At 34.4% G+C, this 26,496-nt stretch overlaps 3 protein-coding genes and 1 pseudogene across 17 annotated transcripts; 3 read left to right on the top strand and 1 right to left on the bottom strand.

The window, feature by feature from the left end:
- Window positions 1-636: 636 nt before the first annotated feature.
- EMB3111 (Tetratricopeptide repeat (TPR)-like superfamily protein) lies at window positions 637-6,277 on the top strand. Of its 15 annotated transcripts, none has more exons than XM_048102126.2 (6): window positions 637-892; window positions 1,636-2,483; window positions 3,313-4,459; window positions 4,941-5,017; window positions 5,901-5,951; window positions 6,043-6,277. In XM_048102126.2, the coding sequence occupies exons 2-3, from the start codon at window positions 1,736-1,738 to the stop codon at window positions 4,311-4,313; spliced, it is 1,749 nt and encodes a 582-aa protein (XP_047958083.1). In that variant the 5' UTR covers window positions 637-892; window positions 1,636-1,735; the 3' UTR covers window positions 4,314-4,459; window positions 4,941-5,017; window positions 5,901-5,951; window positions 6,043-6,277. The 15 variants fall into 15 exon arrangements, with proteins under 15 accessions (XP_047958083.1, XP_047958085.1, XP_047958078.1 ...); XM_048102128.2 differs by having other exon boundaries at window positions 1,530-2,483; window positions 3,313-4,454; window positions 5,901-5,918; XM_048102121.2 differs by having other exon boundaries at window positions 1,530-2,483; window positions 3,313-4,454.
- Window positions 6,278-9,689: 3,412 nt separating this feature from the next.
- On the top strand, window positions 9,690-11,856 carry LOC125207939 (calcium uniporter protein 3, mitochondrial-like). Its single transcript, XM_048107460.2, has 2 exons — window positions 9,690-10,458; window positions 11,019-11,856. Exons 1-2 carry the CDS (start codon window positions 9,892-9,894, stop codon window positions 11,469-11,471), a joined length of 1,020 nt encoding a protein of 339 aa, XP_047963417.1. The 5' UTR covers window positions 9,690-9,891; the 3' UTR covers window positions 11,472-11,856.
- A 3,268-nt stretch (window positions 11,857-15,124) lies between these two features.
- LOC125204098 (fatty acid elongase 3-like pseudogene) lies at window positions 15,125-16,449 on the bottom strand (annotated as a pseudogene).
- A 4,088-nt stretch (window positions 16,450-20,537) lies between these two features.
- On the top strand, window positions 20,538-22,103 carry LOC125208262 (uncharacterized). The gene is made up of 2 exons (XM_048107845.2): window positions 20,538-20,708; window positions 21,259-22,103. The coding sequence occupies exon 2, from the start codon at window positions 21,285-21,287 to the stop codon at window positions 21,933-21,935; it is 651 nt and encodes a 216-aa protein (XP_047963802.1). The 5' UTR covers window positions 20,538-20,708; window positions 21,259-21,284; the 3' UTR covers window positions 21,936-22,103.
- Window positions 22,104-26,496: the final 4,393 nt, after the last annotated feature.

The following is a 26,496-nucleotide window of genomic DNA, read 5'->3' as shown; positions in this document are numbered from 1 at the left end:
TACCAACTACCTCATCCCTGCAACCTGTTGACAAGCAATTTGGATACAAGTCATATAACGAATCTACCTGTTGACAAGTCATCTACCATAGTCAAATCCCTCCTCCTCTCTAATCCACCCAGAAATACTCTTCTCCACCCTCCGCCTCATCAAAATCCTCTCCGGTTAATGAGAGACCAGATCACCAGATGATGAGTTGTACACGTGTACTTATATTTTCCCACAAATTAACAATTGTGCATATATTTTAATTTAAGTTAAATATTTAGCACATGAAAACAAAAAAAAAACGACAATGTACCTTCGAAATTTTATGGACCGGTAATGCTCCTATAAATATATTCCCTCTCCCTTGTTAAATAATGAGTTAAATTTTTGACATGTTTGTTTGATTTTTGTAATAAAAATTAATTCAATGGGAATTCTGAAAATAAGAAAAATAATATGAATTTCGGTACTAATATTAGTACTACTAGTATTTTAATTATTTGACCAAAATATATTAACATGACATCAGTTGGACTAGTGAAGAATAAGGCCCAACAAAAAAAAACTAATACACTACACAAGACAAGAATAAAGCCCATTTCGATTCATTTCTTTTCTAGAGAGAAAAAAAAAAAGAAAAGCAAAAAAAGAAAATTGAAATACAAGAGAAAAAAAAATAGAAGAAGGAAGCCCGAAGCCGAAGCCGAAGCCGCAGCTTCTTCTTTGAAAACCAAGTGTAATTGTGAGCCATGGCTTCCTCCTTCTCCACGCTCAACAACCGATCACCTCCCTTCTAGCTCACCTTCTAACGGCAGCAACGGCAAAACACAATCCCCCAGTTCCCTAGTGAGGCCCAGTCCTCGACTACTCAAAACGACCCGCTACATTGGTCATGAATAAGCAGGTATCCGAAAGTCCCCAATCTTTCATTTATTTAATCTGTTTCTGTTTCAAAATTTTAATTGTAAAAACCTCCGAGTAAGCAAGATTAGTTGTTATGCTTTTGATGACAATGGAAATGAAACCTCAGCTTAAGATTGTAAATTAATTTTGAGGAAGAACACTTAATTGAGGCCACTGTAAACGTTTTCTCTTTTTAAAAATTGTTCCAATTTGGCCTGATAGCCAGTGAAATGTTGGAGAATTTGGCCTTCTTTTGATAATTCCAATAAATACTACTCCCTCCCATTAGGAGTCCCATTCATGAGCGGCACGGATTTTAAGAAATGTTAAAAAAAGTTGGTGGAAAAAAGTTAGTGGAATAGGGGTCCCACTTGTATATATTAGTTTTAAATGAAATGTGAGTGGAATGAGTAAGGTGAAGATGGGACCATGTTACCATTTATGGTAAAAGTGAACCGGGACTCTTATTCGCGGACGGAGGGAGTACCAACCAACAATATTATGGTGTTGTTTGAATTACCTTCTGTAGCTTAAATTGTAATGCCATAAATGAATAGTATGTTCAAGTACCAATGTATTGTTGAAATTAGCTTCTTTTTTTCCAAAGTTTATTTGTTTCTCTGTGCTTCTTCTTTCAGTTTTGTTCACGACATCTGCCTTCTGCGGCTCTTCCAGCACTACTCTCATCGGGCCACCACCTTCGTCTTGTTATTTTCTAATATTTCTCCTCTTGCTCTTTTGAAGGGTAATGTTGGAGAAAGTTTTCCTGTTTTCAGAGTGCTTTTAACTGTCACTCTGATAAATGGCTGCGTCCTATTAAGGAATTCCCTAGAGTGGTCTCTCTATGTTTTCGTTGAATGTTTTCCGTCAATTCCTCAAAACGATTCCCCCTTTCTTGAATCCAGTGAACTCTAGGGCTTTTACCTCACAGAAACATATCCAGCAGAGAAAACGTGTAAAATATTCCAGTCCAAAAATTAAAAAATCTCCTACCTCTGAATCATCAATCAAGAAGCATGATGTGGAGACAGAAAATTATGCAAGACAAAGAATCACCAAAATCTACAACCTTTTGAAGTACTCAACCTGGGATTCTGCTAAAGAACAGCTGGAAAACCTCTCTGTGAAATGGGATTCCTACACTGTCAACCAAGTCCTCAAGACTCACCCTCCAATGGAAAAAGCTTGGCTCTTTTTCAACTGGGCTGCCAGCAGGAAAAGTTTCAGGCACGATCACTATACCTACACTACTATGATTGATATTTTTGGGGAGGCGAGGCGGATTTCTTCGATGATGTATGTTTTCAATCAAATGAAGGAGAAAGGGATCAAGATTGATGTTGTTACGTACACTTCGCTGATGCATTGGATATCGAATGATGGGGATGTTGATGGAGCAATTGATTTGTGGAAGGAGATGAGGGTGAAGGGCTGCCGACCGACTGTTGTTTCGTACACTGCTTACATGAAGATTTTGTTGGATAGTAAAAGAGTGGATGTAGCTGCTGGTGTTTACAAAGAGATGCTGGAGTCTGGCCTGTCGCCAAATTGCCACACATACACGGTTCTTATGGAGTATCTTGCATCTTCTGGTGAGTGATCTGTGTTCATATGCTTATACAGTCTTTGTTCTGATTGTTCTTGATGTTCATTTCGTTATAGGATATTGCCTTCTATATTACTTTATCACAAACATTTTATGAGCTTTGTCATTATCATGGTAAAATTTCTGGAAATGTATAATCTGATTAATTTTCACTTATTAAGAAATAGGAAAACAGCATTCAGTGTGACCACTATGCATTTCATTTCACAGATTTTCCTTAGCTAAATCATCTCATGAAATTGGCATACCATTCATCTTTGGCATAATAATGGATGGGATGTTCAATAGAATGCTTCTGAATTTGAGGATTTTTACCAACTACTAGTACTATTTATTTGGCTTATTTGAAATTGTGGCTTAAATGAAATGCAGAGTTTGCCCTCCAGACTTGATAGCTACCCTGTATCGCTTGAACTCTTAAGTTCTAACATAACATCTCACATGTTTCTTTCTTGGTTTGAATGATTTGTAAATAGTTACATTACGCACATCAATATCTTCCACATGGAATGAGAAACAATAGTAGTATTATAATTTGCTGATACCTCTCTGTAGCCACCTGCAGACAAATGCCACAGTTTCTTTGATGCAGGTTGTTTTCGGGTAGAAAATTTGTATACATTCCAGTTGGGTTTGGTGGAATTGTCTGGTAGAAGTCTAGAAAGCATGGAATCTCATAATAACAGGAAGTGTGTTGTAATTTTCTAATATATAGAGGGATCATGTTATGACATCATTTCATGAAAATGTTAGATATCCCGTAGCTTTATTATCTAGTAAACGATTCAAAGCTGTTCTTGTTTTTTTTGTTTCAGGTAAGTTTTCTGAAGCCATTGAGATATTTTACAAAATGCAAGATGCTGGTGTGCTACCTGATAAAGCTACATGCAATATTTTAATTGAAATCTGTTGTAATACTGGGGAAATATGGGCAATGGTGAAAATTCTTGAATTCATGAAGGAAAATTTCTTAGTCCTCCGAAATCCTGTTTATCAAAAAGCACTTAAAACTTTTAAATTTGCTGGGGAGAGCGACACACTTCTGAGGCAAGTCAATCAGCACTTCTCTGCAGAGTACTCTGATGAAGATGATATAGTGTTGCACAATAGTGAAATTGGTGTGGAGAATGGCCTTGTATTGAACTTCATGAATAAGAAAAATCTTGTTGCTATTGACTCTTTACTTACTGACATGGCGGATGAGGGTGTTCAGTTAGACTCTAAGGTGGTCTCTGATATTATTGAGGTAAACATTGCTCGGCAAAGACAAGATGGAGCTTTATTGGCATATGATTATAGTGTGAAATGGGGCATTAATATTGAAAGAAGTGCCTATCTTGCTTTAATAGGCTTCTCAATTAGAGCAAATTCATTCAACAAAGTGGTGGAGATTGTTGAGAAAATGGTAAAGCAAGGTCTTTCTCTTGGCACACAGCTGAATTCTCTTTTGATATATCGTCTTGGCTGTGGAAGAGAAGTTACTCCTGCTGAGAAAGTGTTTGATTTGTTGCCAGACAAAGAGAAGAGTAGTGCTGAATATACAGCTTTGATTAGTGCTTACTTTTCTTGTGGGAATGCCAGCAAGGGACTCGAAACATTCAACATCATGAAAAGCAAGTGTGTAAAAATTGCCTTGGGAACTTATTGTGTCGTGGTAGCGGGTCTTGAAAAATGTGGTAAGGCTCGTGAGCTAGAGCACTACAGGAAAGAAAAAAAGAGTCTGGAGGTGGAAAGGTGCTCCACAAATATTTCAATGGAGGAAACCATATGTAATCTTTTATTTGCTGGGGATTTTATAACTCGTCGTGCTCGATGAGATATACCTCCTGTAGACATAGTTTATGACCTGGGATTTGGTGTGCTGCAATTGATTAATCTACTGATGCCAAGATTCAAAAAACAATCCGCTTTCTTGACAATGCCTTTAGTCTACAAACAGTCCCAGGAGGAACTTTTTGTAAGGTCTCTTTCTTTTGCTGATATACATAAGCATAATGCATTTTGTAAAACATAGGTTTGATATTTAATTTTGATAGATAATGGAAACTTGCAATCATGCGGCTGCTCAGCAGAGTGATGGTTTTGTTGAGTTACTTGTGTTTCAAATATAATACTCCCTCTGTCCCACAAGAGTGCACTTTTGATTTAACACGGGTTTTAGTGCACAATTGGTAAAGTAATAGAGAGATAGAAAGAAAAAAAGTAATTGAAGTATTGTTAGTGGAGAATTGAGTCCCATCTCATTAGAGAGAAAAGAGTTTCCAAAAATAGGAAGTGTATACTCTTATGGGATAGACTAAAAAGGAAAGAGTGCATACTCTGGTATGGAGGGAGTACTAAATAGCATGAAACAACTAATGTGAGTCTTTTGTTTTTCATTTTCATTCCATGTGATTGGCTGGATGTAGTGGAGAATGTAATGATGGGCTTTTTTTTAGTGTAGGTATCCATATATTACAGTGATCTCAGTGGTTGGGATTAAGTAAAAGGATGGAATTTTCTTGGCTGCTAATATGGGAGGTTGACTCTAAAACATGCATCTCTAAGTTATATCTGTGAAATTCATTTTTAATATTGTTTATTTACTCAAAATGCCTAGGGCGCATGAATACAAGTTCTGAAGCTAACTTTGTAGCATAGAAAAAGCTTTTGGTCTGTAGAAACAATAAGCTATTTTGATCTCCTTTTTCGATTGTTGTTGATTCCAGCCCTTATTTTTTTCTCTGTGAATGTGTGTTATTGCCCTCGTAGAATCTAAGTTATTAGTCTGAATTCTGAAAGCTTACATTTCTAATAGATATGGTGTAGTTGCACAATAGGTTCAGGGTTGAATATTCACTGTTCTAGTGATGCTAGATGTTGAAAAAATGTGATGCTGATCTCATAGTTTGCTTCTGATTGATTCTCTAGTTGATTTTACGATTTTGGTCCATTAGTACATGGTAGTTGCTTACTTGCTTCTGATAGCTTCCTTGCTTAAAATTCTTATTCTCATACCATTGGTATGGCCGGACATATTGGTCTATACTTCTTTACAAGTCTGGAAAGACTAAAGTCAGTGTGGGAAAACATTCTGTTATTAGTGCTACTGCTAGTGACAAAATCGCTGATTTCCAAAAGATCATGTGGTATCTTGATTAGCTTATGTAAGGCATCTCTGTCACTGGGAGAATACTCTTTAAACCGACTCCAGTTGTATATACTGCTTTAGTTTTCTTAGACTGCTCGTGTTGCTTTGCTTTAGGCATCTCTGACTGGGAAAACAATACTCTCAATTCTACATCTCATTCTGTAGATGAAACTTGAAGTCCAAAATAAAATTGGTTCCTGCATTCTTACAATAATATTTGTCTCTATTCAAACTGTTCTACATTTTATTTCTAACAATGGATCTTCGTTCCAGATTGCAAAGATGGCAGAGGTGGGCATCGCGGTTTCTCAGCCATACTTATCAGTTCGTGCTAGTTCCATTGGTTCTCATATCATTGTGTAAGATATACGCTTTCTTTGCACCTACTTATAGTGTTCCTTATCTTCAATGATAGGGGACTGATTTGCTGCTGAGTTAGAAGTTGAAGCTTGAGTTTTGAGGAACTCTCCCTGGCTACGACACCGGTGCTTTGTAGGCTGAGGCATCAGTTCGAAACCTAATTCGATCATCCTTTTTTTGTAGTGGTTGTAAATCCATCAAATAGTATCAATGTTAATATCAATAGATGAGTGTTGATGCAAAACCCTTATCAAGATTTGATTTGATTTATGGTGGATACTTTTGTACCCTATGTATGATCAAAGGTACATACTGTAGAAGGATGTGAAATGGGTCTTTGAAAAAAAAAAAGAAAAAAGTAGTAGGATGTGAAATGATAGAAAGAGGGAACTGAATTAGGGAATTATAAATTTTATTGGACCACAGCTCTTAGATAACTACATGGCATGGTGTTGAGTATCGTTTCCAGAATATATGCATTGCTTCCTAAATTATGTGCAAAAACCAGGCTATCTAACTCACCACCATCAATTTTCCCCACCAATATTCCAAATAATTCCTCTCCAAAAAGACTTAAATTATGAACCTATCTAAATATCCACTATTCTGATTTCTTCACTTTTCTGTAATGTAGAATTTATTCCAGATTTTATTTTTTTTGGTGAGGGCATTTCGCATGTTTGAAAATAATATTCCAATTTGATACATTTTGCTAAATCAAACACAAATATATTGGTTTATAGTTATGTTTTTAATTATAAAAAACGTTTAAGTGATAAATAAAAAACAAGATGGTAAACAACGTGAAAGTTTAGTTATCATCCAAATCCATTTATAATAATAAAATCCCTAGATAAAAAAGTAAAAAGAATCGGCTCATGACGACGAATCCACTGAGAATTTATCTTACAAGATAATTGATAATTTAAAGAATGAAATTTTGAAACCTACGACTAAATGTGTAGTGGATTTATTCCTCTATCTAATATTCCAATAAAACTATCACTTGTAGTATTATTGTATATATTCCGCAAATTATTCGATTCTGGTAAGCCCTTTGATTTATTTTATCTTAAATTTTATTTTACTTCATTAATAATATGAAGTGTTATAAGCTGCTCGTTTTGAAGTGTCCGTTTTAATTCATATATCCACATTTTATTAATAGAGAGTGTTATATTGCTAACTCATAACTTAATTGCTAACTATAACTAAATAATAGCCATTAGATATTCAAATTAAGGGCTTAGATCATTAATCCCTAAATGTCAACACGATCAACGAAAAGCATCAATAAGACCATATTATTAATTTAAAAAATATCAATAGGGGTATTAATGTCAATTAACTACATGTTCATTTATAATTAACTTTTAAAAAAATCCCAAAACTTTAAATTCATATAACATATGTCAAATTAAAGATAATTTCATAAGGATTCCAATGATATCATACATGCATATATTCCGACGTCAAAATTTGAAAAAAAAATTAAAATTTTTTAATTTTTTCGTACAAGCAGAAATGTCAACATACTATATAAAATATGTCAATATAATACATGTAGAATGTTAATATAAGCAATGAGTTAACATTCTTAAAGCATTATGTTGACATTCTCAAAGCATTGTATTGATATTTTCGGAACACTATTTTGACATTTTCATCCAAAATCCTAATTTGGAGTGTTTTTTATCTTTTTCAATTTAATTAATAAAAATAAAAATTACACGTGGCAAATTGTAGACCACATAGTTATAGTTAGCAATTGAACGATGAGTTAGCAATTGATCACTCCCATCTTATTAAATTTAATAACTTGTATGTAAATGAACTAATTCATGGATGCTACCGAATAATGAAGAGAATTTTGGCATCATGTAATATTTAGTACTGCAGTAGTAGTACTATTATATATACGTTTGACTCATTTTTTTTAATAATATTATTTTTATTACATGCGGTGCATAGGTGCAACAATTTATTATTTTCGGTTTATGGCATGATATGCGAGTCATAATTTACTTATGCCACCTTCTTTTTGCGTGTAAATATATGTATTTCACATCATAAGGAGTTTCTTTTATTCAATAATACACCATATAACATCTCTACGATACGTCTATACCCCAATTACTAATAGTTATGTTATGTTAATCCTATTTTGGATCGCATCCCCAATTGGTAACAGTTATATTAATCTATTTTGGATCGTCCACAAATATTAGTCATACAAAATTCTATCTCAAATAAGATAAGTCTCATTATCTAACGACATACCCATAATCATTTTAATTTGTCTCCACCTCTATTTTATTAATTTTTGTATTTAAATTTGCACAATCAAAATTAATAAAGTATTGTAGTTGAATATGGAGCTATTATTATTTTGCAAACCAGAGGTGTCCAACATAACAACGATGTTTTAATTGCGTTGAAAATCAATTCAAACAATTTTATTATGTAAAGAAAATTAATTAGTCCCTACGTCCTTATATCAGTAAATGACAAAATTTAAACATTTAAAACGTGCAACCTGGAGAATAAAATAATGTAAAGAACTATCCTCACAGGCAATGAAAAAATAATATTTCATTTATCTGTTGGTATTTTCGACACGGAATTATTAGGTTTATGTCAATTCTAGGTTTATGTTCTTATTAGGTTGATCCGTTATGAACTCAATAATTTTGGATTTGGTGGTGTTTCGGTAACCTATTAATTTTTTATTATTTTATTCTTTTTTAAAAATACACTTTAGTTTCATTATCTAGGTTTGTGAAAATCGAAGTTTAAATCTTGTAAAATTAGGTTTTTATCGTGCAAATCAAGTTTTAAACTCCGATTTTAATAGTGTATCTGGTTTTAATTGTGTAATCAAATTATAATTGTGTAAATCAACTTTAAAATTATGACGTAATCGTGTATTATCATGTTTTAATGGTGTAAATCAAATTACAATTGTGTATATCAAATTTAAAATTCTGATGTAATAGTGTAATATCAGGTTATAATACTATTGGTACCTAATTTGCCGTTTTTTATGTCTATAAAAATGCATTTTTTACATTTATCTCATATACATTTTATCCTCATATTATATAAAAATAATAGGAGTATTTCTTTTTCTGGTCACAAATATTATTTTATTAAAATTGGGAGTAACTCTTTCGTGAGAAATGGAACTATTTTCAGACTAAACGACACACGCAGAACATGTTGGCCATCTTACGCCGCACGATCAGGTTCGCCGCGTAACAACGGGTCGGATCCGGGCCTTCCATTTCCATATTTCGGTTACGGGTCTTCGGATGTGTATCCGCTAAATATTATGTGGCGACACGTTTGCGCTAATAACTTCAGCTTTGTGGTTGCCAAATAACGCTATTTTCTCGGATTTACTCTCTTTTCCCTTTCCTTTTGAATTAAATTGCTCTTCCCAATACTGATACTCTGCGCTGCGGACTACGTGTACCCTTCACCCCAACTTATCCGTAACCGCCACGTGTAAGACACTATTAATTAGATTGCATCAATCAACGGTCGAACATCATCCTTACACGTGTCATCCGATTAAGGCAATGAAATTCTCGTGAAACTTTTTTCCCATGCTGAGTCACGCTCGATAAGATTGAATATATTGCGCAGCGTCTAACTACCATTTTAATTATTTTACCGAATATTAAAATAGTAGTAACTGAAAATTGGAAATAGTTTATTCCTTCACGGCCAATGCCACGGCCCACGGGCCATCTATTTAGGAAAATTTCCTATTTTTTATTTAATTATTTGCCAGCTATATATAAGACTGAATCTGTCATCCCAAAAATTCATTACCCATTTGGCCTCCATCGTTTCCGCCATTCTCTCTAATCTCTATCCATAATCAGATTTCCATTCATCAATGGCGTTGAAGAAACTGTTAGCTCAGCGCTTCTTCGGCAAATCTACGATCACCAGCGCCGCGGTGACCAACTGCCGCGTCTCGTCCCCATGCACTGCCGCGCTCTCCAAGGCGATGTCGTCGAAGAATCTGGCATCCGATCCCGGCGACGACGGAATATTCCGACGATATATCCACCGGAAAGCGGGGGAGGTGTCGTCCGTCGCCGCCGGCCTGCGGCTCCTCCCGACCGGGGAGAAGCTTCTGGAGAGGATCCGAGAGATGGACATTGCTCGGAGCCGGATCGAGCGCGATGGCGTGAGGCTGGAGACGGCGGCGGAGAAGGAGGAGGAGGAGACGCGCCTGACGGTGAAGGACGCTGTGAAGATTCTCAAAGTTTCGCAGTTGGAAATTATCAAGGCGAGATTGAGGGAAATTGAGAAGGATCAGATTTCGTATTCGGAGTTGGTTGCAATATGTTCGACGGAATGCTCAAGCGACGATCACGCGATCGAATTCGCTCAAATGCTCGATCAATCTGGGACCGTTATTGTGCTCGGCAATACCGTCTATATCAGGCCCGAACAGGTTGGTTTCTTTTATGAAAATTTCTCCTCATTTTCATGTTTAATTGTGTTTGCGTAATTGATTATACGATTTGGATGAAGGAAGATCATAGGATTGTTAATCAATTCAAATTTATCTAATTAGGATTTAGGTTTGTATTGAAATTTTTAATTTGGACTTGATTATGTGTGTGCTTCTCTCTTCCACAGGAAATTGAAACACATGTTTGGCACCCAAATCCCTTAAAACGAGAGATGGTGACTTTTATTTGAGGGTGGACCCACACTCATCACAGCAGATATTTTCCATAACATAAATTTAAAAACAACAAAAAATTCAAAAAACCATCTCTAGAGGCTTAAATTCCTCAATTCTTGATTGAAAAAGTTTCCAAAGTAAAAAATATTTGGGTGGCATAGATGGTCTGATATGATCATGAGAGGAATGAGGGGAAAAGTGCTTTCATTTTATGCTGTTTTTTGGGGTGTGTGTGTGTTTCTTTGAAGATACAAAGGCAGATAAAGGTGAAATGGAGGCATATTTACCAAAATGTTGTGTGCAATTGTTGTTGTTGTATACAGGTGGTGAAAGCCATCCGAAGCCTAATCCCAGTGTCCCCACACAGCCTAAACGAATCAAGAATGTTCCAAGAAATGGAGAAGCAAAAGGCAGCCATCGACAGAGAGGCTCGAACGTTGGTGCAACGCGAGCTTCACTGTGGATTAGTCTATTTTGCAGTCCAAACAGCAGCCTTGATGAGGCTGACATTCTGGGAGCTCACATGGGATGTGATGGAGCCCGTATGCTTCTTCATCGCGTCCACGCACTTCATGGCTGCGTACGCCTTCTTCATACGAACCTCCATGGAGCCCACCTTCGAGGGCTTCTTCCACAGCCGCTTCGTGGCCAAGCAGAAGCGCCTCATCAAGGACCACAATTTCGATATTCACAAGTATAATCAGTTGAAGAAAGTTTATTATTGCAAGCCTAAACCTTCTCAATCAGATGATCATGCTGCTGCATTCGCTTACTAGTTCTGGATTTCGCACGTTTTCATCGGGCACAACACAGCGGTTGTGATGTGTTTAGAGAAAATGATGCAATATAATTCAAACTGTTAGATCATAGTTATAAATTGTATCGTCTTGGCGGCTCTTGTATCATGTAGATTGAAGAGGTTTAGGCTTTAGGATATCTTTACTTTTTATCTTTTTTTGGGGGGTGCATGTATGCATTGTATTCAAATGAATCATGAACTTGATATGTAGACAAGTTCAACAATGAAATCTAGGAATTAGGAACTTTATAGATTATAGAAATAAATAATTTTTCTCTTTTATATATAGTAGAATTTCCAAATATTATGTAAATTGTTATACAATAACCCTTATCAAATTATCTATATTGAAATTTAGGAAATATAGCTCATACCAATTTATTTTGACTGTGCCCATATATATGTGTGTGTGATAGTACTATTTCTTAATTCTGCACATATGCATTATATTATCCCCTTGTTTAAAGAGTTGAGTCATTAATTTGTTTGTACATTTCGCAAAATTTGTTGTTTGTATACTGGTGTTGAGTCACGTGAAATAATTCGTGTGGGGGTTATGAATCATTGTATAACACATATATACTGCTATTTTATATTCCCTGATATTAATTAGAATGAAAGTCATTTACTCAATTTTTAATTTAAGGATCTTTTGTATTTTCTCGGTAGGTGGTTATTTTGTAAACAGCTTGAATTTAATTTAGTTTATCATGAGATTAATTTGCTTGTATGTATGGAGAAATTTAAAAACTTGTAAATGTGTACAGGTGTACTTGTATAGCTGTCTATTTCTTGGAAAATATGAGCATGTGATAAGTGTCACATTCATTTTTGTTATGTCAAAGCCCTACTATAGTAATGTTTGTGACCTAATAAATGTATTGTGTGAGGAGTAGTTAATGTAGTAGGAAAAAAAAGAAGAATCACATGCACAGTGAATATGGCCGTGACCATGTACTGGTTCATTATTCTTCATGTTAGATAGTACTAAATACTAGTATCTTATACTGCTGCTAAATAGTCTTTAAGAAAATGAAACATCAACTCAAATTTCACGAGTTTGATTAAAGCCTCGAACTTGATTTTTAATTTCTTTGAAACATGGATTTTTATTTATAGTTATTATTATTATTGACTTGATGCACAGAAGAAATGAAGAATTATGGTATTAATATTTTTTTAATTTGTGTGACTGGAAATTGATCAAAGCATACCATATAGATTATTGATTATTCAGACTTTTCATTATTGGTAAATAGTATACTAGTAATTGAATTGGAGCCTCGGCCCCAAACACGCATTCTTTTATTTCTCTCTTTCTTTAAAATAACTTTAGTTGTTTTTTGGTGTGGACTGGATAAAGTCATGTTCATATTTACAAGGATATGTATTTCCTAGATGTGCAACTACATTTTGTTCAAATTAGGAAGATCATTTTTGTAGATTTGACATTTGAATTTATGTCTAAATAATCGACATTGCTAGCTAATTTTTATGACTATATAAACAAACGAAGTACATAAAATTTAAAATAATATAGTGGTGAGTAAATTTGGGGAAAATTAGGTCATAATATACTTATATCTATAATCATTAGGCAGACAACTTGGAAATAGATAACACAAATGAAAGAGTGCACATATATCAGATAGAGCTTCCAGCCATATTGCAAGTCATAAGATTCGAATGTGCATGTCAATAATATGCAAATTTAAATATTGAATTTCAAGCTAGCTAACTTCATTTATTTATTTTATAGTAATATTGATAAGAATGCCACTCCTACAAAGCTACTATAACATATATAAATAGAAAGAAAGTCAAATATTTACTTGAAACTATTAAAATAATAGTAAATCGCTTCATGAACCACAAACAAACTCCATGTGTTCCATGACGCAATATTATTATAGAAGAAAAAATCATAGATATATTTGATGCATTATCGAGATATCAATTAATTTTATTGTATTAAGACTATATCTAAAAAAATTTTAATGTTATTTCGTCCCATTGAGATGAGCTATTTTATTAGAATAATTCGATCTCAAGCAACTAATAATTATTCTTTCGGAAATCTGCGTTATCTGGATAAATTTGTTAGTAGGCTTGCTTAAAGTCGGCAATGCAAATTTAATTCTTTTTTTTATAATTATTTTTCTAGTAATATATTTTGAATATGAGTTTTAAAAATAATCATTACGAATAATTAATACTTTAGTCGCCTTCTATTTTTCAATGCTGTTCCATTTATGTTTTGAAAAAAAATGGTCTTATGAAATTATGAAAGTCGTTTTGGACGATATCCCATATATACACACGATAAAACTCTTCATTAAATGGAGAGGTCGCGTATTGACGACTCACCACGCCTACTTCATTACCTCAAATAATAATAATAATAACTTAAGCGGTAGTAGGACATTTTAGAACACGATTTTTCATAATATATTTGACTTTGTTTAAACATGAATCAGACTCTGAAAAAATCGAATAAGATTTTTTAATGAAAAATGAGAAAAAGTGTTACTCCATTTGTTATAATTACAAACTTCATAGTAATTGTTTGAGTAAAATCTCATGTAATATAAAAGAGAAAAAATTCATATTTATATCTTAAGGAAAGAATCCGTAAGAAGAAATTATATTATGTGCTGTTGAGGGAATGGAGGCTGTATTTCGATTTGGATGCCACGAACCAACATTACTTTAATCTCAACCTTCATTACTTTGAATGATAAGCTTTTTAATCAAAGGTAAAGCCCAACCCATTTGGAAAAGATTGTCCATTAGTGTGGTTTAATGGGCTCACGTTAATTAGATTCTCCTTAGCCGATACCTTAACAAGAACAAATCTTGAAGCAAATACCAGTGGACTATCCCAATAGGAATACCTAATTAACAAATAGCTATGACAGATATTATCTAAAATACAATCTATCCTGCTGATTGATCCATGATAGCATATGTCAATTGTCAAACCTCCTGTTATTCCAAAGCAACAACATTAACCTAATTAATATTGGTCTTCACATTTGTTACAATGTTTGAAGCGAAAGTTAAACTAATTAAGATTGTAAATGAAGGTTATACTTGTCACAACCAACGACCTAACCTGATAAGCAATTCTCTCCAACTTCCGATTCTTATGAAATCTAATTAGTATTCAACAAGAAACACACAAAAAGATGGAGATTGTATATTTAATTGCCAAATTTTAGAATTAAAATTGAAATTTATAAATCAGAGTAAATTAGTTCCAACAGAAAATTCATAAATAGTTTGTGATTGAACCTCTTTCGCCACAAGATTTTCGTTTTCCAACAACTACTAACAATATTCAGACTGATTTTTCTGCAATTCCTGTGAGAAACTCATGAATAGGAGTGAGAGGTCATTATTTAATTTTGAAAACTAATATGTTAAACGTGAATAATAATTTTTAAGTTTGAGATTGAGCGTTAAAAGGAATAAAAAAAGATGAAAAGAAAAGCCTAGTGGTTAGTGAGTGCAAGTTTCATAGACAAATGCTGACACCGAAACCATATAGTTTGTCTTCGTCGTTATGAATCATTCGCAGGCCGACATATATACTGCACGAAATATCCCCTCTTCCACACATTCATCACATATCTAATCCATACTTTATTATTATAATCAGCATGTTATGACATTAATTTGCATGCAACAAATGCTTTTGTTGCAATTCATGAAAATATGAGACTTGTACCCACATAAACCCATAATTGCAAAATAAGGGGCGAGGCCAAAGATCTCAGACTCAAATAAAAAGAGAGGGATGATCTTTATAGAATTTACAGGCGCGGCTACATCGATGAAAACAAGTTAATTTGGTGGTGGAGGATTGTTACATGTCCTTGTCTTTGACGATGGCCGACATCTCCGCCGCCAAGCGGCCGGCGGCGGGCTTGAGCTTGCGGTGGTGCACCTTGAGGTAGAAGTTGAGGAAGAGCATCATGATGGCGCCGTTGAGCACCGAGTTGAAGAGCCAGGCGCCGATGCCGTTGCACCCGCCCGTGACCAAGTGGAGCAGGAGCACGCCGCAGTGGCACACCAGATTGCACCCCAGCAGCACCATCTGGCAGTTCACCACGAACGGGAAGCACGCGCCGCGCATCCCCAGCGCCGTCCAGAACCGGTACGCGTACACCGCCGTGTAGATGAGCGTGGTCAGCATGATCCCGATCAGCTGGAACGACTGCGTGAATTCCAGCCACAGGAACGACACCACGATCGACGCCGAGTGGCTGCACAGCTTGAACACCGAGATCCGGCGGTGGCGGAGGATCGTGATGAACGATCTCCCCGCGTGGAGGAAGCGCGTCAGGTAGAACGCGTACGACCAGAAGAACACGCGCCCCGACGCGCGTGTGCCCAGGGGGAAGCAGAGGAGCCACTGGAACGGGGTGGTGCGGGAGCGGCGCCACAGCCAGCGCGTGTCGCGGATCTCGGCCGCGGCGGAGAGGGCGGTGCCGGCGAGGATGGTGGCGGAGAGGAGGGCCATGCAGAGGGAGTGCGCGGCGGGGAGGGGGCCCACGGGGAGGGGGCGGCGGTGGCGGAAGGCGACGAGGAGGAGCGCGTGGAGGAGGATGGCGGAGGAGAGGTAGAGGCCGATGGAGGTGAAGAGGAAGGACCACGTGGAGCCCCAGGATTGGCTGTGGCTCCACCGGAAGCTCACGATGGAGGGGTGCTCCGAGAGGTAATACCTCAGACCGGCGGCAAACGGCGTCATTTTTTTTTGTTCACATTAAACGACGGCGTTCCAACACCGGCGGTGATACCGTTTCTCTCTCTTCTCTATTAATCGAGCGAATTGTGGAGAGAAGAAGCAATACTCTCCACTAGAAAATTGATGGAGTTTAGAAATAAATGATGGACTAGTAATTTAATTTTTTTTCTAATATTTGGACGGTGAAAAATATGGATATTCTGAAAAACAGTTGCGGTGACGACGACAAGTAGGGAAGTGGTGAATGGCTACGTGGAGTGTTTTGATTGGGTTCCAATATTTACTCGAATTGCGTTGTTTCCAATTCCAACATATGCTTATTTTCTGTCACTTTCCAAACTTTGATGATTCTGCTCAAACTGTACTAGCTTATATCAATGAATTAATTATCAATAATGGTGTATTATCATTTTGATGATTAATGGTAGATAGGAATCATAAGATGGCAAACAAGTCAATTTTTTTTATGTTAGGTAAAATGATTTTTGACATATTTAATGGAGTTTGTTGCTACATTATTAATTTTATTAGTTCATGAGTAAGTTGGTATGTTAATTAAATAAATGAATAGTAGTACTATAATAATACTGCTACAGTAGTAACTTATTTTTCAGTTTTGAATCTTTCACAAAAAATTAGGAATTTTCTTGTTTTTGATAAGCTTCGATCTTATATATATTTTTAAATATATGGAGAATCTCATTTTTCAATAACAAGATTAGTTATTTTCATATGTTACTAATTCGTCTATAGTATACACTAATATCAAAACTATTGGTAATCGATGAGGTACAAGTAATCTAGTGTAAATTAGTAAAACAAAAACTGAGTATAAAATTATTAACTTATACTCCTTCCGCTTCATATTAGTAGTGACATTTTTTTTCGGCGCATAATTTAAGAAAGGTTGTGTTAAGTAGAAATTGAAAATAGCAGAAAGATGAAGAAAGAATAAAGTAAAAAAGTGTAAAGTAAGTGAGAAGAAATATGTTGACTTTTACTATAAATAAAAATGACTCCACTACTGAGGAACGTATTAAAATGACAAAATGACTGCAAATCATTGTGTATGTTTAGGATACCAACGTGTTTGTTTTTAGGAAAATGAGGATATTAAAATATTTCAATCTAAGTTTAGAAAAAAAATATACATCTTCATTAAAATTGTACTTCTCGAAACTTTAACTAATTATTAAATTGAAAATGTTTGATAATAAGGACTATTTTATAGTATGAAGTACTGTTAATTTTATATTAATAGTTTCATTATATTCTTTCTGCAACAATCAAAGTCTGTCTGATAATATTATAAGATTGTTATATAATTATTCTGTTAAATAAATTATCTACCTACCAAATCACGAGTAAGGTAAAGAGGGATACGCTGTGACTGAGTATAAAATACTCTTATTAAATAATTAAGTATTACTTCTCTTTAATTCTTTAACCGCATGCAAGTACAGTTGTCTTAGGTATTCAGAATAAGATTGAATTTTTTATTTTTTTAATGTCCGTTTTTCTTATAATTTATCCTTGAAAGGGAGTACAATTTATTCATACAAAATTTGTCTATAATCTTATTTTTAAAATTTTTATCATGAACAATACACTTTGTCCATTATAAAATTATTTATCTATTATTTAACAAAATTAGTATTCCCTCTCTCCCATATTAAGTGATTGACTGTTTTTCGTCACATGTTTGAGGAAAATGATAAATAATAGTAAAAGTGGGGAAAAAGTAAAATAATTAATAGAATAATGTATATACGACTCCCTTCTATATTATTATATCTATACTTTTTCTCAACTCTAACTATTTATTACCATCTTCGCAAAACAACGGTTAAAAAGGAATCAATCACTTGAGCCGGGATAGAGGGGCATATAATTTCAAAATTTGCATATTCATAATTAATTGTGGTATTACAGTATTACTCCATGTACCACAATATTCCGTCACTTTGGCTACGGCAATAATATATTCCATTGCCCCTTTTCCCGTAATTACTGCTCCCTCGGTTCCATAGTAATAGAGTCATTTTATTATTTTGATACGTTCCATAGTAATAGAGTCATTTCCTTTTTAAGTAAAAGTCAACACATTTTTTTACACCTACTTTACTCTCTCTTAATTTATTCTCTTTTCATTTATCTACCTTTTTCATTTTCCACTTTACTCTCTCTTTACTTTAACTCATCTAACACAATTTTTCTTAATCTTCGTACTCTAAAAAACGCCTCTATTACTATGGAACGAAGGGAGTATTACTTAAGCTATCGAATATTCGAATAATTGGAAAACGTGGTAAACTAGAATTTTGTAGCTTTCGAAGGAATCACTACGTTTTTCACTGTATTTTATCGAAATTTTAAATATGTCTCATTATCAAGTACGTATATATCTCATTGAACAATACAATGAAATCTACTGATTATTAAAACAATCTAGTACGTATATATCTCATTATCATGTAGCAGTAGTATAATATTTTAAAAGATATCCACATAATTTTTATATAGACGGTGTGGTATGGACGGTGATTATTAAAAATTAATACTAGTATATGATTTAGGTGAGTTATTATCGATTTTCTAAAGTAATCAGCCAGACCAAAGTTGATCATTAATTCCTTGATTATGCTGGTCGGCTTGTCATAATGTCATTTATATTGTTATGATGATAAGTCAATTTTGAAAGTGATTGAGCCTTTAATTTTACATTGTTAAGTGACATGATTGATGAGTGAAGTTCGTTATTTATTTGCACTCCATTTTCTAATCTTAGAATTCATTCCTAACCAAGAAGTTTAGCTACCGGAAAATTATAAATTTATAATGCACAGCTTTTTCTTAATTCACAGTTTAATTATTAACGCTTTCTTGTTTAATTAAATATATATGTACTATCTTAATATTTCTGATATAGACTATGAATCAGTTTCGGTCCTTAGATCATGAAGATCTAGGCTGAATATATGATATATCCAATTATTTATATGAAATTATAGTCTCGAATTTGAATCTCATAGTGAATTTTAATTTCATTTTTCTAATTCATATAAAATTCCTAGCAATTCATGCATGATCTACATCGATTTTATGAATGTGTCACGTCCAGTCCACAAATTCACACAATTGTAGAATTTTATGAGCTTGTAAATATTATTTTAGTTAAGCTACCCTCATATGTATTAAAAAGATTTAATAATTTGCGTCAAATGGAATTATGGGTTTCTCTTTCCTTTCATTTGCCCACTGAAAATACAGCTTTTGAACTTTAAACCAAAAACTAGTATCTCTTGTCTATTTACATGTAAAACATGCCATTGTCCCGTTCCTATGGGAAATTATTTAATTTGATTTACAATTACTTAATCACTTTATTTTAAATTTGATTCACAATTTATTAACTAAACGAGCTTTTATTAATTTATATTATTTTCAGTTTCTATCTCAGTTTTAATTTATCTATATAAATTAATACTAACAATTTTATCGAGCCCTTTTAATGCACGAGACAATATTAATTTATTCCCGATTTTATTCTTGGCTTTTAATTTAATAATAATAATAATAATAAAAATAATAATCATCATAATAATGCTTCAAAATGAGCCCTTAGATCTGGTCATTTGGACATGTTGCAGCCCGGCCCGTAAAATTTCAAAGCCCATATAATAATAATCACGAGACTAGAGTATCCTGAAGTGCGCAGGAGTTTGAACATGTTGTAGCCCAGCCCGTAAATTTCTAAAGTCCAGTTTACATAATAGCAATCCAAAAATTCCACATATTTAAATTTCAGTTCTACAAGTATTCATTTTCGATTTACATAGTTAACATTTTGGATTCACGTAATCCAAATATATTGAATTTTATCATTTCTCTCCGTATTTGAAAAGTATGATCATTTAATTTGGCACGACATTATTAGTAAGTAATTATATAAGTTATAAATAAAATAAAGTGCAGGAATAATGTATTATTTTAATATTCTAAAATAAAAAAATTCACACTTTTTTAAGAACAAACAAATAAGAAAATAGTCTATACTTTTGGGACGGAAGATGGAGTAAATCATTTTTGAATATACATAGTAGCATTTTGGATTTACATAATTCCCACAGAATTCAATTACATAATTCCCCCCAAAAAAAGGACAATAGTCCGTGGTAGATAAAAAAAAAAAGAAAAAAAAGAACAATAGTCTATTATCTAATCTACGCGGACTATCGTTTTTTTTATTTTTAATCCTTTTAAAAATAAGAGTAATTGTACTCAGTAAAAATGGCAACCATCGTTGTGAAAGACAACAAATGTCAAATTCTGACCGAGACAAAGCAGCGCTCAACAGAATAAGCTGGAATTTTCTGGAATTTAAATAGCTATGCATTTTCTAAACACTTCTCTTGATAATCGTTCATCATTTTGATTCTTCGCTGTATTCATCACTTCACAGAGGTGAGCTTTTGCCTTCAACTTTACAGTTTTCTTCTTTCCATTCCTTTTGTGCTGTTTGTATGCGTTTTATTTTTCCGATTTAGTTTTTAAAGTACTGTTTTTGATATTGAATTCAAGCTTATAGCCATCAATTCAGATATTGATTTCATATCTGTATAGGGAGGATGCATTTTAATGGAATATCGAATTAGAATTAGGGTTATTAATAGTTTAACATCGAAACAAATGTCTCTGTAAACCGTAGTGTCAAATGTCAATAAGAGTTTGGCGTTTAAACAATCCGTTGAAGGATGACTTCTATTGCACATTTATTAACCAACTCTTGTGATATCGGAATAGCTTTTTCTTCATCTAGCTTACGAAATTTGTTAGTTTTAATGCCGTTTCAATCAGATTTGGAATACATGATTATAATTCTTATCAATTTTGGTTATTGTGGGAGTTTTGTTATGTGTGTTTCTGTGCTTACTGAATCTAAATGCTTTAGTGTAGATTGATTAGCTGCAGTCTGAGTTTGTAATCAAGATTAATTTGGTTCACTTTTGTGTAGCATTTGGATTTAGGTGGGCTGCACAGATGGCAGAGGCTCATCATCCGACTACCAGTGCACCGGAAAGCTCATTTTCCTCACAGGGCGATGGGAATGGAGCTGCTGGTTTTGAATGTAACATTTGTTTCGATTTAGCACAGGATCCGGTGATAACACTCTGTGGGCATCTATATTGCTGGCCATGCCTTTGTAGATGGCTAAAAGGTCACTCTCAGTCCCATGGATGCCCTGTTTGCAAGGCCCTGATAGACGAGGAGAAGGTGATTCCTCTTTATGGCCGAGGGAAGACCCCAGTTGATCCAAGATTGAAACCTGTGCCAGGCATCGAAATCCCTAATAGACCACCAGGGCAGAGACCTGAACCAGCACGATTTGCAGATAATAATCTCGCTAGTCTTATGCTGGGACTCATGGGAGGATTTATACCAGTCGCAATGTCTGCTGGTTTTGGAGGGCTAGTCTTCCCTCTTTTCAGTGTTCAGCTTCAAGGGTTCCCAAGTGCAAACGGTCATGGTAGATCATCAGGGTATAATTATGGATATGCTGGTTCGTTCCATGATAGTGAAGGCCAAGTGAATCAAGAAACTAGTCAAGCTTCTCAGGCAGATGATGAGAATCTGAAGAAGATTCTTCTTGTAGTCCTTCTCTTGGTATTGTTTGCTTTTTTGACATTGTAAAAGACTAGTCTGCCCAACCATTGTGTAGAAGAATTTGAAAATACCCAGTGCCAGTTCTTTGTCATGGGATCCTTGGAGTGTGCATGCTTGATATTTGTATACACTGTAAATTTATATGAAATTCGAATGAATTGCTATTTGAAATGAAAGATTTGGTTTTATATATTATACCCATCAGTGAAAACTGAATAGGAAGTTTGCTAATTTAGACATACCATTCTAGGCAAAATGTATGTTATTCGTTGTGACTGAATGTAACTGGCTGCTGCTATTTATCAGGGTATTATGATGTACTACCAAATTGGTTGTAGCTGATGAAAGCATGGGATAATACAAATATGAGTCTTCATAATCTACATTTAGATTAGTTTATACTAGTGCCGACTTCTGATTCTGGACTTGCTATAGTCAATACTAACAGCCCTGCCTGTTTCAGCTAATGTTCCAGGATATACGGTTGTTCTGAGCCCGAGTTTATGAGGAGATCTTGTAGTATATTATGTGGTGAATGCAGATGTCCAGTAGATGCCTCTAGTTAAAGTGATTCTCGTGTTCCATCTGAATGCTTTGGCACTTCGGCTTCTACCACTTTCTGTCTATGTCCATACCAAATATGGAATGAAGGCTAACAAGGGGGAGCCATTTATTCGTTCCTTCTACCAATTTGATAATGTTGATTTTGGCCATGGAATAACAGCTTCACCTTTGCGTAGCTGCCATCCTTGTTAACTTGATTCTCAGGGCAGTAGGGGGAGCTAAAGTTGTTTTGCTCTTTTTGCACTTATTTTTCAAGATCAGACGTTGCTAACATCTCTCATTTCTCTGTCCTTGCAGTACTCCTGCAAGATTTTTTCCATCAGATGGATTGCTTTCATGACTACCATTTATTGAAGATGATGATGCTTAGATAATTCAATCTCAAGTTCTCAACAATTGTGAGCCATAAAGTACTCCAAATGAAGGTCACAAATATAAAAGGTATCAGTAGTACATTGTTCCACACTTCTGCTACTTTTGATTTCAAATAACAAGGGATTCTTAGCTATGACCTTTCACCTAGTCTTGTTTCATCAATAACTGTCATTATCATGCTATCACCTGTTTCATGGTTTCTTTTAATGACATTAAACATCACAAGTAGTTGGCTTTGTATTACTTGTCAATACCGAAATGAATTGGAACGAGAATCACAAACTTGCTCCGCTGTTAGACAGGACTTCCCTATTGCGTTGGCAGTTGCTCATGTGTTCACTTACTCATTGCATTCATTTAGATTGTACTACTGCATAGTATCTTATTTCTGTTAGAGATATTTACTCCTTACAATATCACTTAGATGTATATGCTGAGAGATAGGTGCAATTGAGTTGCACTTACTGATATGCACTATTGATCTGCTTTTATCTGTTTTGGGAGCTACTTGTTAATGAATTATGATGCATGTGGAGAACATGGTAGTGTATGCATGGACAGTGGTGAATGTGTATCAATGGACCCTAAATAATAGGGGTTGATTCTCCACCTTTCTAGTTGGGCAGCCACAAATTTATGAACTGGGCATGTGAGACTGCACATGCTTAATTATTGGACTAATAAATCAATTCAATCATACATTTATTGGCTCTACTTTCTTGCATTGGGGAAATCAGTCAATGTTAATTCCTGCAATTAGTTTATTACCATAAATGTATGAGATAAGCCATCGGTTTCCCATTGCACATGAATTAGTGTTTCATTAATGCAGAATTGACACATTGCTACAGACTCCTAACTGAAATAAGATGAAACTCATTGCTAACAAACTACTCCTAATTAGACTCCTTAATATAATTAATTAAAAACTAAAATACAGGTGGAACGTCCTCTATCACACATTCACGTGATTTTATACATGATTGTTCATTTATATATGAGGTGTAATGTCTGTAATTACTCGGACAATGCACGAGAAATGAAATAGAAAATATCTTAAAAGCAGTTTGCCTTATATGTTGAGTTTGAGGAGTGAAAGAGACTAAATTAAAGAAGAAAAAAGTGCAGTGGCATCTTCTTTACAGACCATTTATTTGGCCCTTGTTTCCTTTACAAAGAGGTCATAGCTATGGCCTATGGGTTTACATGAATACACAAAAACAAAATTAAATAAAAATATTGCATTATAGTTTGATGTGTATACCAAGACCTGCCAGTTTGGAAAAATATTTGGATTTTAACTTTTAAGTACATATCGAATTTGTAGTATTTAAATCCAGCTTTTGTCTTAGAATGTGATGGATTATAATATTATGGTAATCATTAATTATTACTATACGAGATTATTGAGAAAATGTGAACTCCTACGATTGGCTTTTCAGTTAGTGCTATGGCATGTAGAATTGTTCTTTTTAAGTACTTAGGTGCATTTTTTTGCACCTTAGGAATATAGAATCTAACATATCTTTATTTGAGTGTCACGTTGTATTTTTATAACTGTACAAAATGTGAGCAAATGAAGATTGACATAAGTGAAATGGGAGTTTGGGAGTTGAGTGCTACATAGTGCACAAGCATATATAAAGGGAAAATGATGATATGTCGCTAGCTTTGATCTAATTTCTAGCTCCACTATAAGTCAAATTTATTGCAAGAAAAAGAGTAATAATTAAATGAAATGGAGATTTAGACGAGGCAGAAATGGCCCACGACGAAGACTCGAAGCATCTGATAAAAGGTAAGAATTAATGAGGTAATAAGGAGTAGCGTAGATTGTGGATCAAATATTTGGAGAGGAAGAAAGCAAAAAAAATAAAGTGAGATTTGAAAATGTTGGGATTTGAATGCTATATTTAACTACTCAGCAGCTAGTTAGGTCTTGCTGCATTTATTGTTGATACGAATATCAGCAACAGTCTCTATTTATTTTCGTTTCTTTTTGTATGCTTGGATTTGCAGCAATCCAATCTACCTTCCTATGTCGGTGGACTATCTACGTTTTTGTTCAGGGGTCTTTATTAATTATTACTCACGTCTTCTTAGAATTAAAATTATTTTGTAGGTAAAAGGCTAGATTTCGATGTAAATAAACAAAAATAGAAAAGGTCTCCACTTGGTCCAATTAAACAAAAAAGGGGTCAATTTTGTTATTGTGTGTAATTAGTCATTTTCTTGAAATATAATAATATATGTCACTTTTTCATTAATGCTTGTATCAAAATAATCTAATTTGAGGAGAGTCATTGACTAAGAGACACTTGCCGACTATATCTATCATTTTCTACATCCTTGCTTGCTTACACGTTCTATTCATTCTCATCAAATATGTACTATATGCTTCCAAAATAATGTACTTGGTTTTAAAAAAAACAAATACACGTTTTTCCCAATGTTTACTTTCATTTAATATAAAATCTTTCCATTTCACATAATCGGATCGAATCTACACTAATATTGCATGGCATTGATAACCAAATTACAAAAAAGGAAGACGCGTTTTACTAATTAAGTTGCGTTTAGATATCAAAGTGGGAGGCTATATGTAAAAAAAGATTTGAGAAAAAGAGATGTGGATACCTCATCTCAATATCTCATCATCTTTGATAAAAGGCGCTAACTTTGAATTCAAGATGAGGTGGGCGTGGGGCCCGCCCACGAGCTCCCTACTGCTTACGCTTTCTCTCGCTAGATTTACGCATTCACAGCCACTTAATTATCCGACTCATCATGTTTCAACGTCCAATTTTACTAACTTTTTGTGATATTTTTGTTTCAAGTGTTTCTTAGGACGTTGAGGTTGTTAAAGTGGTAATTAAGGTATCAATTCAGAATCTTAGATTGGATTTGTCTATTTATTTACTATTTTCCATGTATCCTCTTCATTGACTACAAATGAATTGACATTGTATAGTTATTAAAAATGAAAGAGGCAAATGTTACTGCAGACGATAATTTGACACGAATGCGCATAAAATTAGTTGCAGACGATAATTTGACACGAATGCGCATAAAATTAGTTAATTTGAGTAAAGTCTACTGATTTCAAATTCTTATTAGATTGACTAGTTAGGAACAAGATAATATTGAGTTGGGATTAAACAACCCAATAGTGGATAATATTACTATTCTTTTTATTATTTTTCTTGAAAAAATTACTTACTTTTATATTATTCTCTATATATTTGTGTAAATCAAGTAGTATATATCATGTAAATCAAGTTTTTGTCATGTAATACAACATTTCAATCGTGCGAATCAGATTTTTATCAAGTAATTTGATCGTGCAATACCAGATTCTAATCATGTAAATCAGGTTTAAGCCATTACAGTATTGTTATCGTGTCATGTCATCTCATATCATAGCTTGTCATTAACGAGTTCATATCGTGTTCGAGTCAAGAATTTTCTCAACAGATCAAGTTTGGATTGAATCAAATTAACCCTATAACAAGCTAATTAAGTCACACGACTTACCACTAACCATGACTCGCTCCTCATAAATTTAAATAAGACCATTTAGTTGACTCAAATATACTCCCTCTGTCCCATTAGAAATGAAACGTTTTTCTTTTTGGACTGTCCCAATTAA

This window comes from Salvia hispanica, chromosome 6, assembly GCF_029641045.1.
Source record: "Salvia hispanica isolate PSC_SH4W2 chromosome 6, Shi_PSC_v1, whole genome shotgun sequence".
NCBI lineage: Eukaryota > Viridiplantae > Streptophyta > Magnoliopsida > Lamiales > Lamiaceae > Salvia > Salvia hispanica.
Note: the sequence above shows the minus strand (reverse complement) of the source record. Positions and strands in the feature narration are given on the sequence as shown.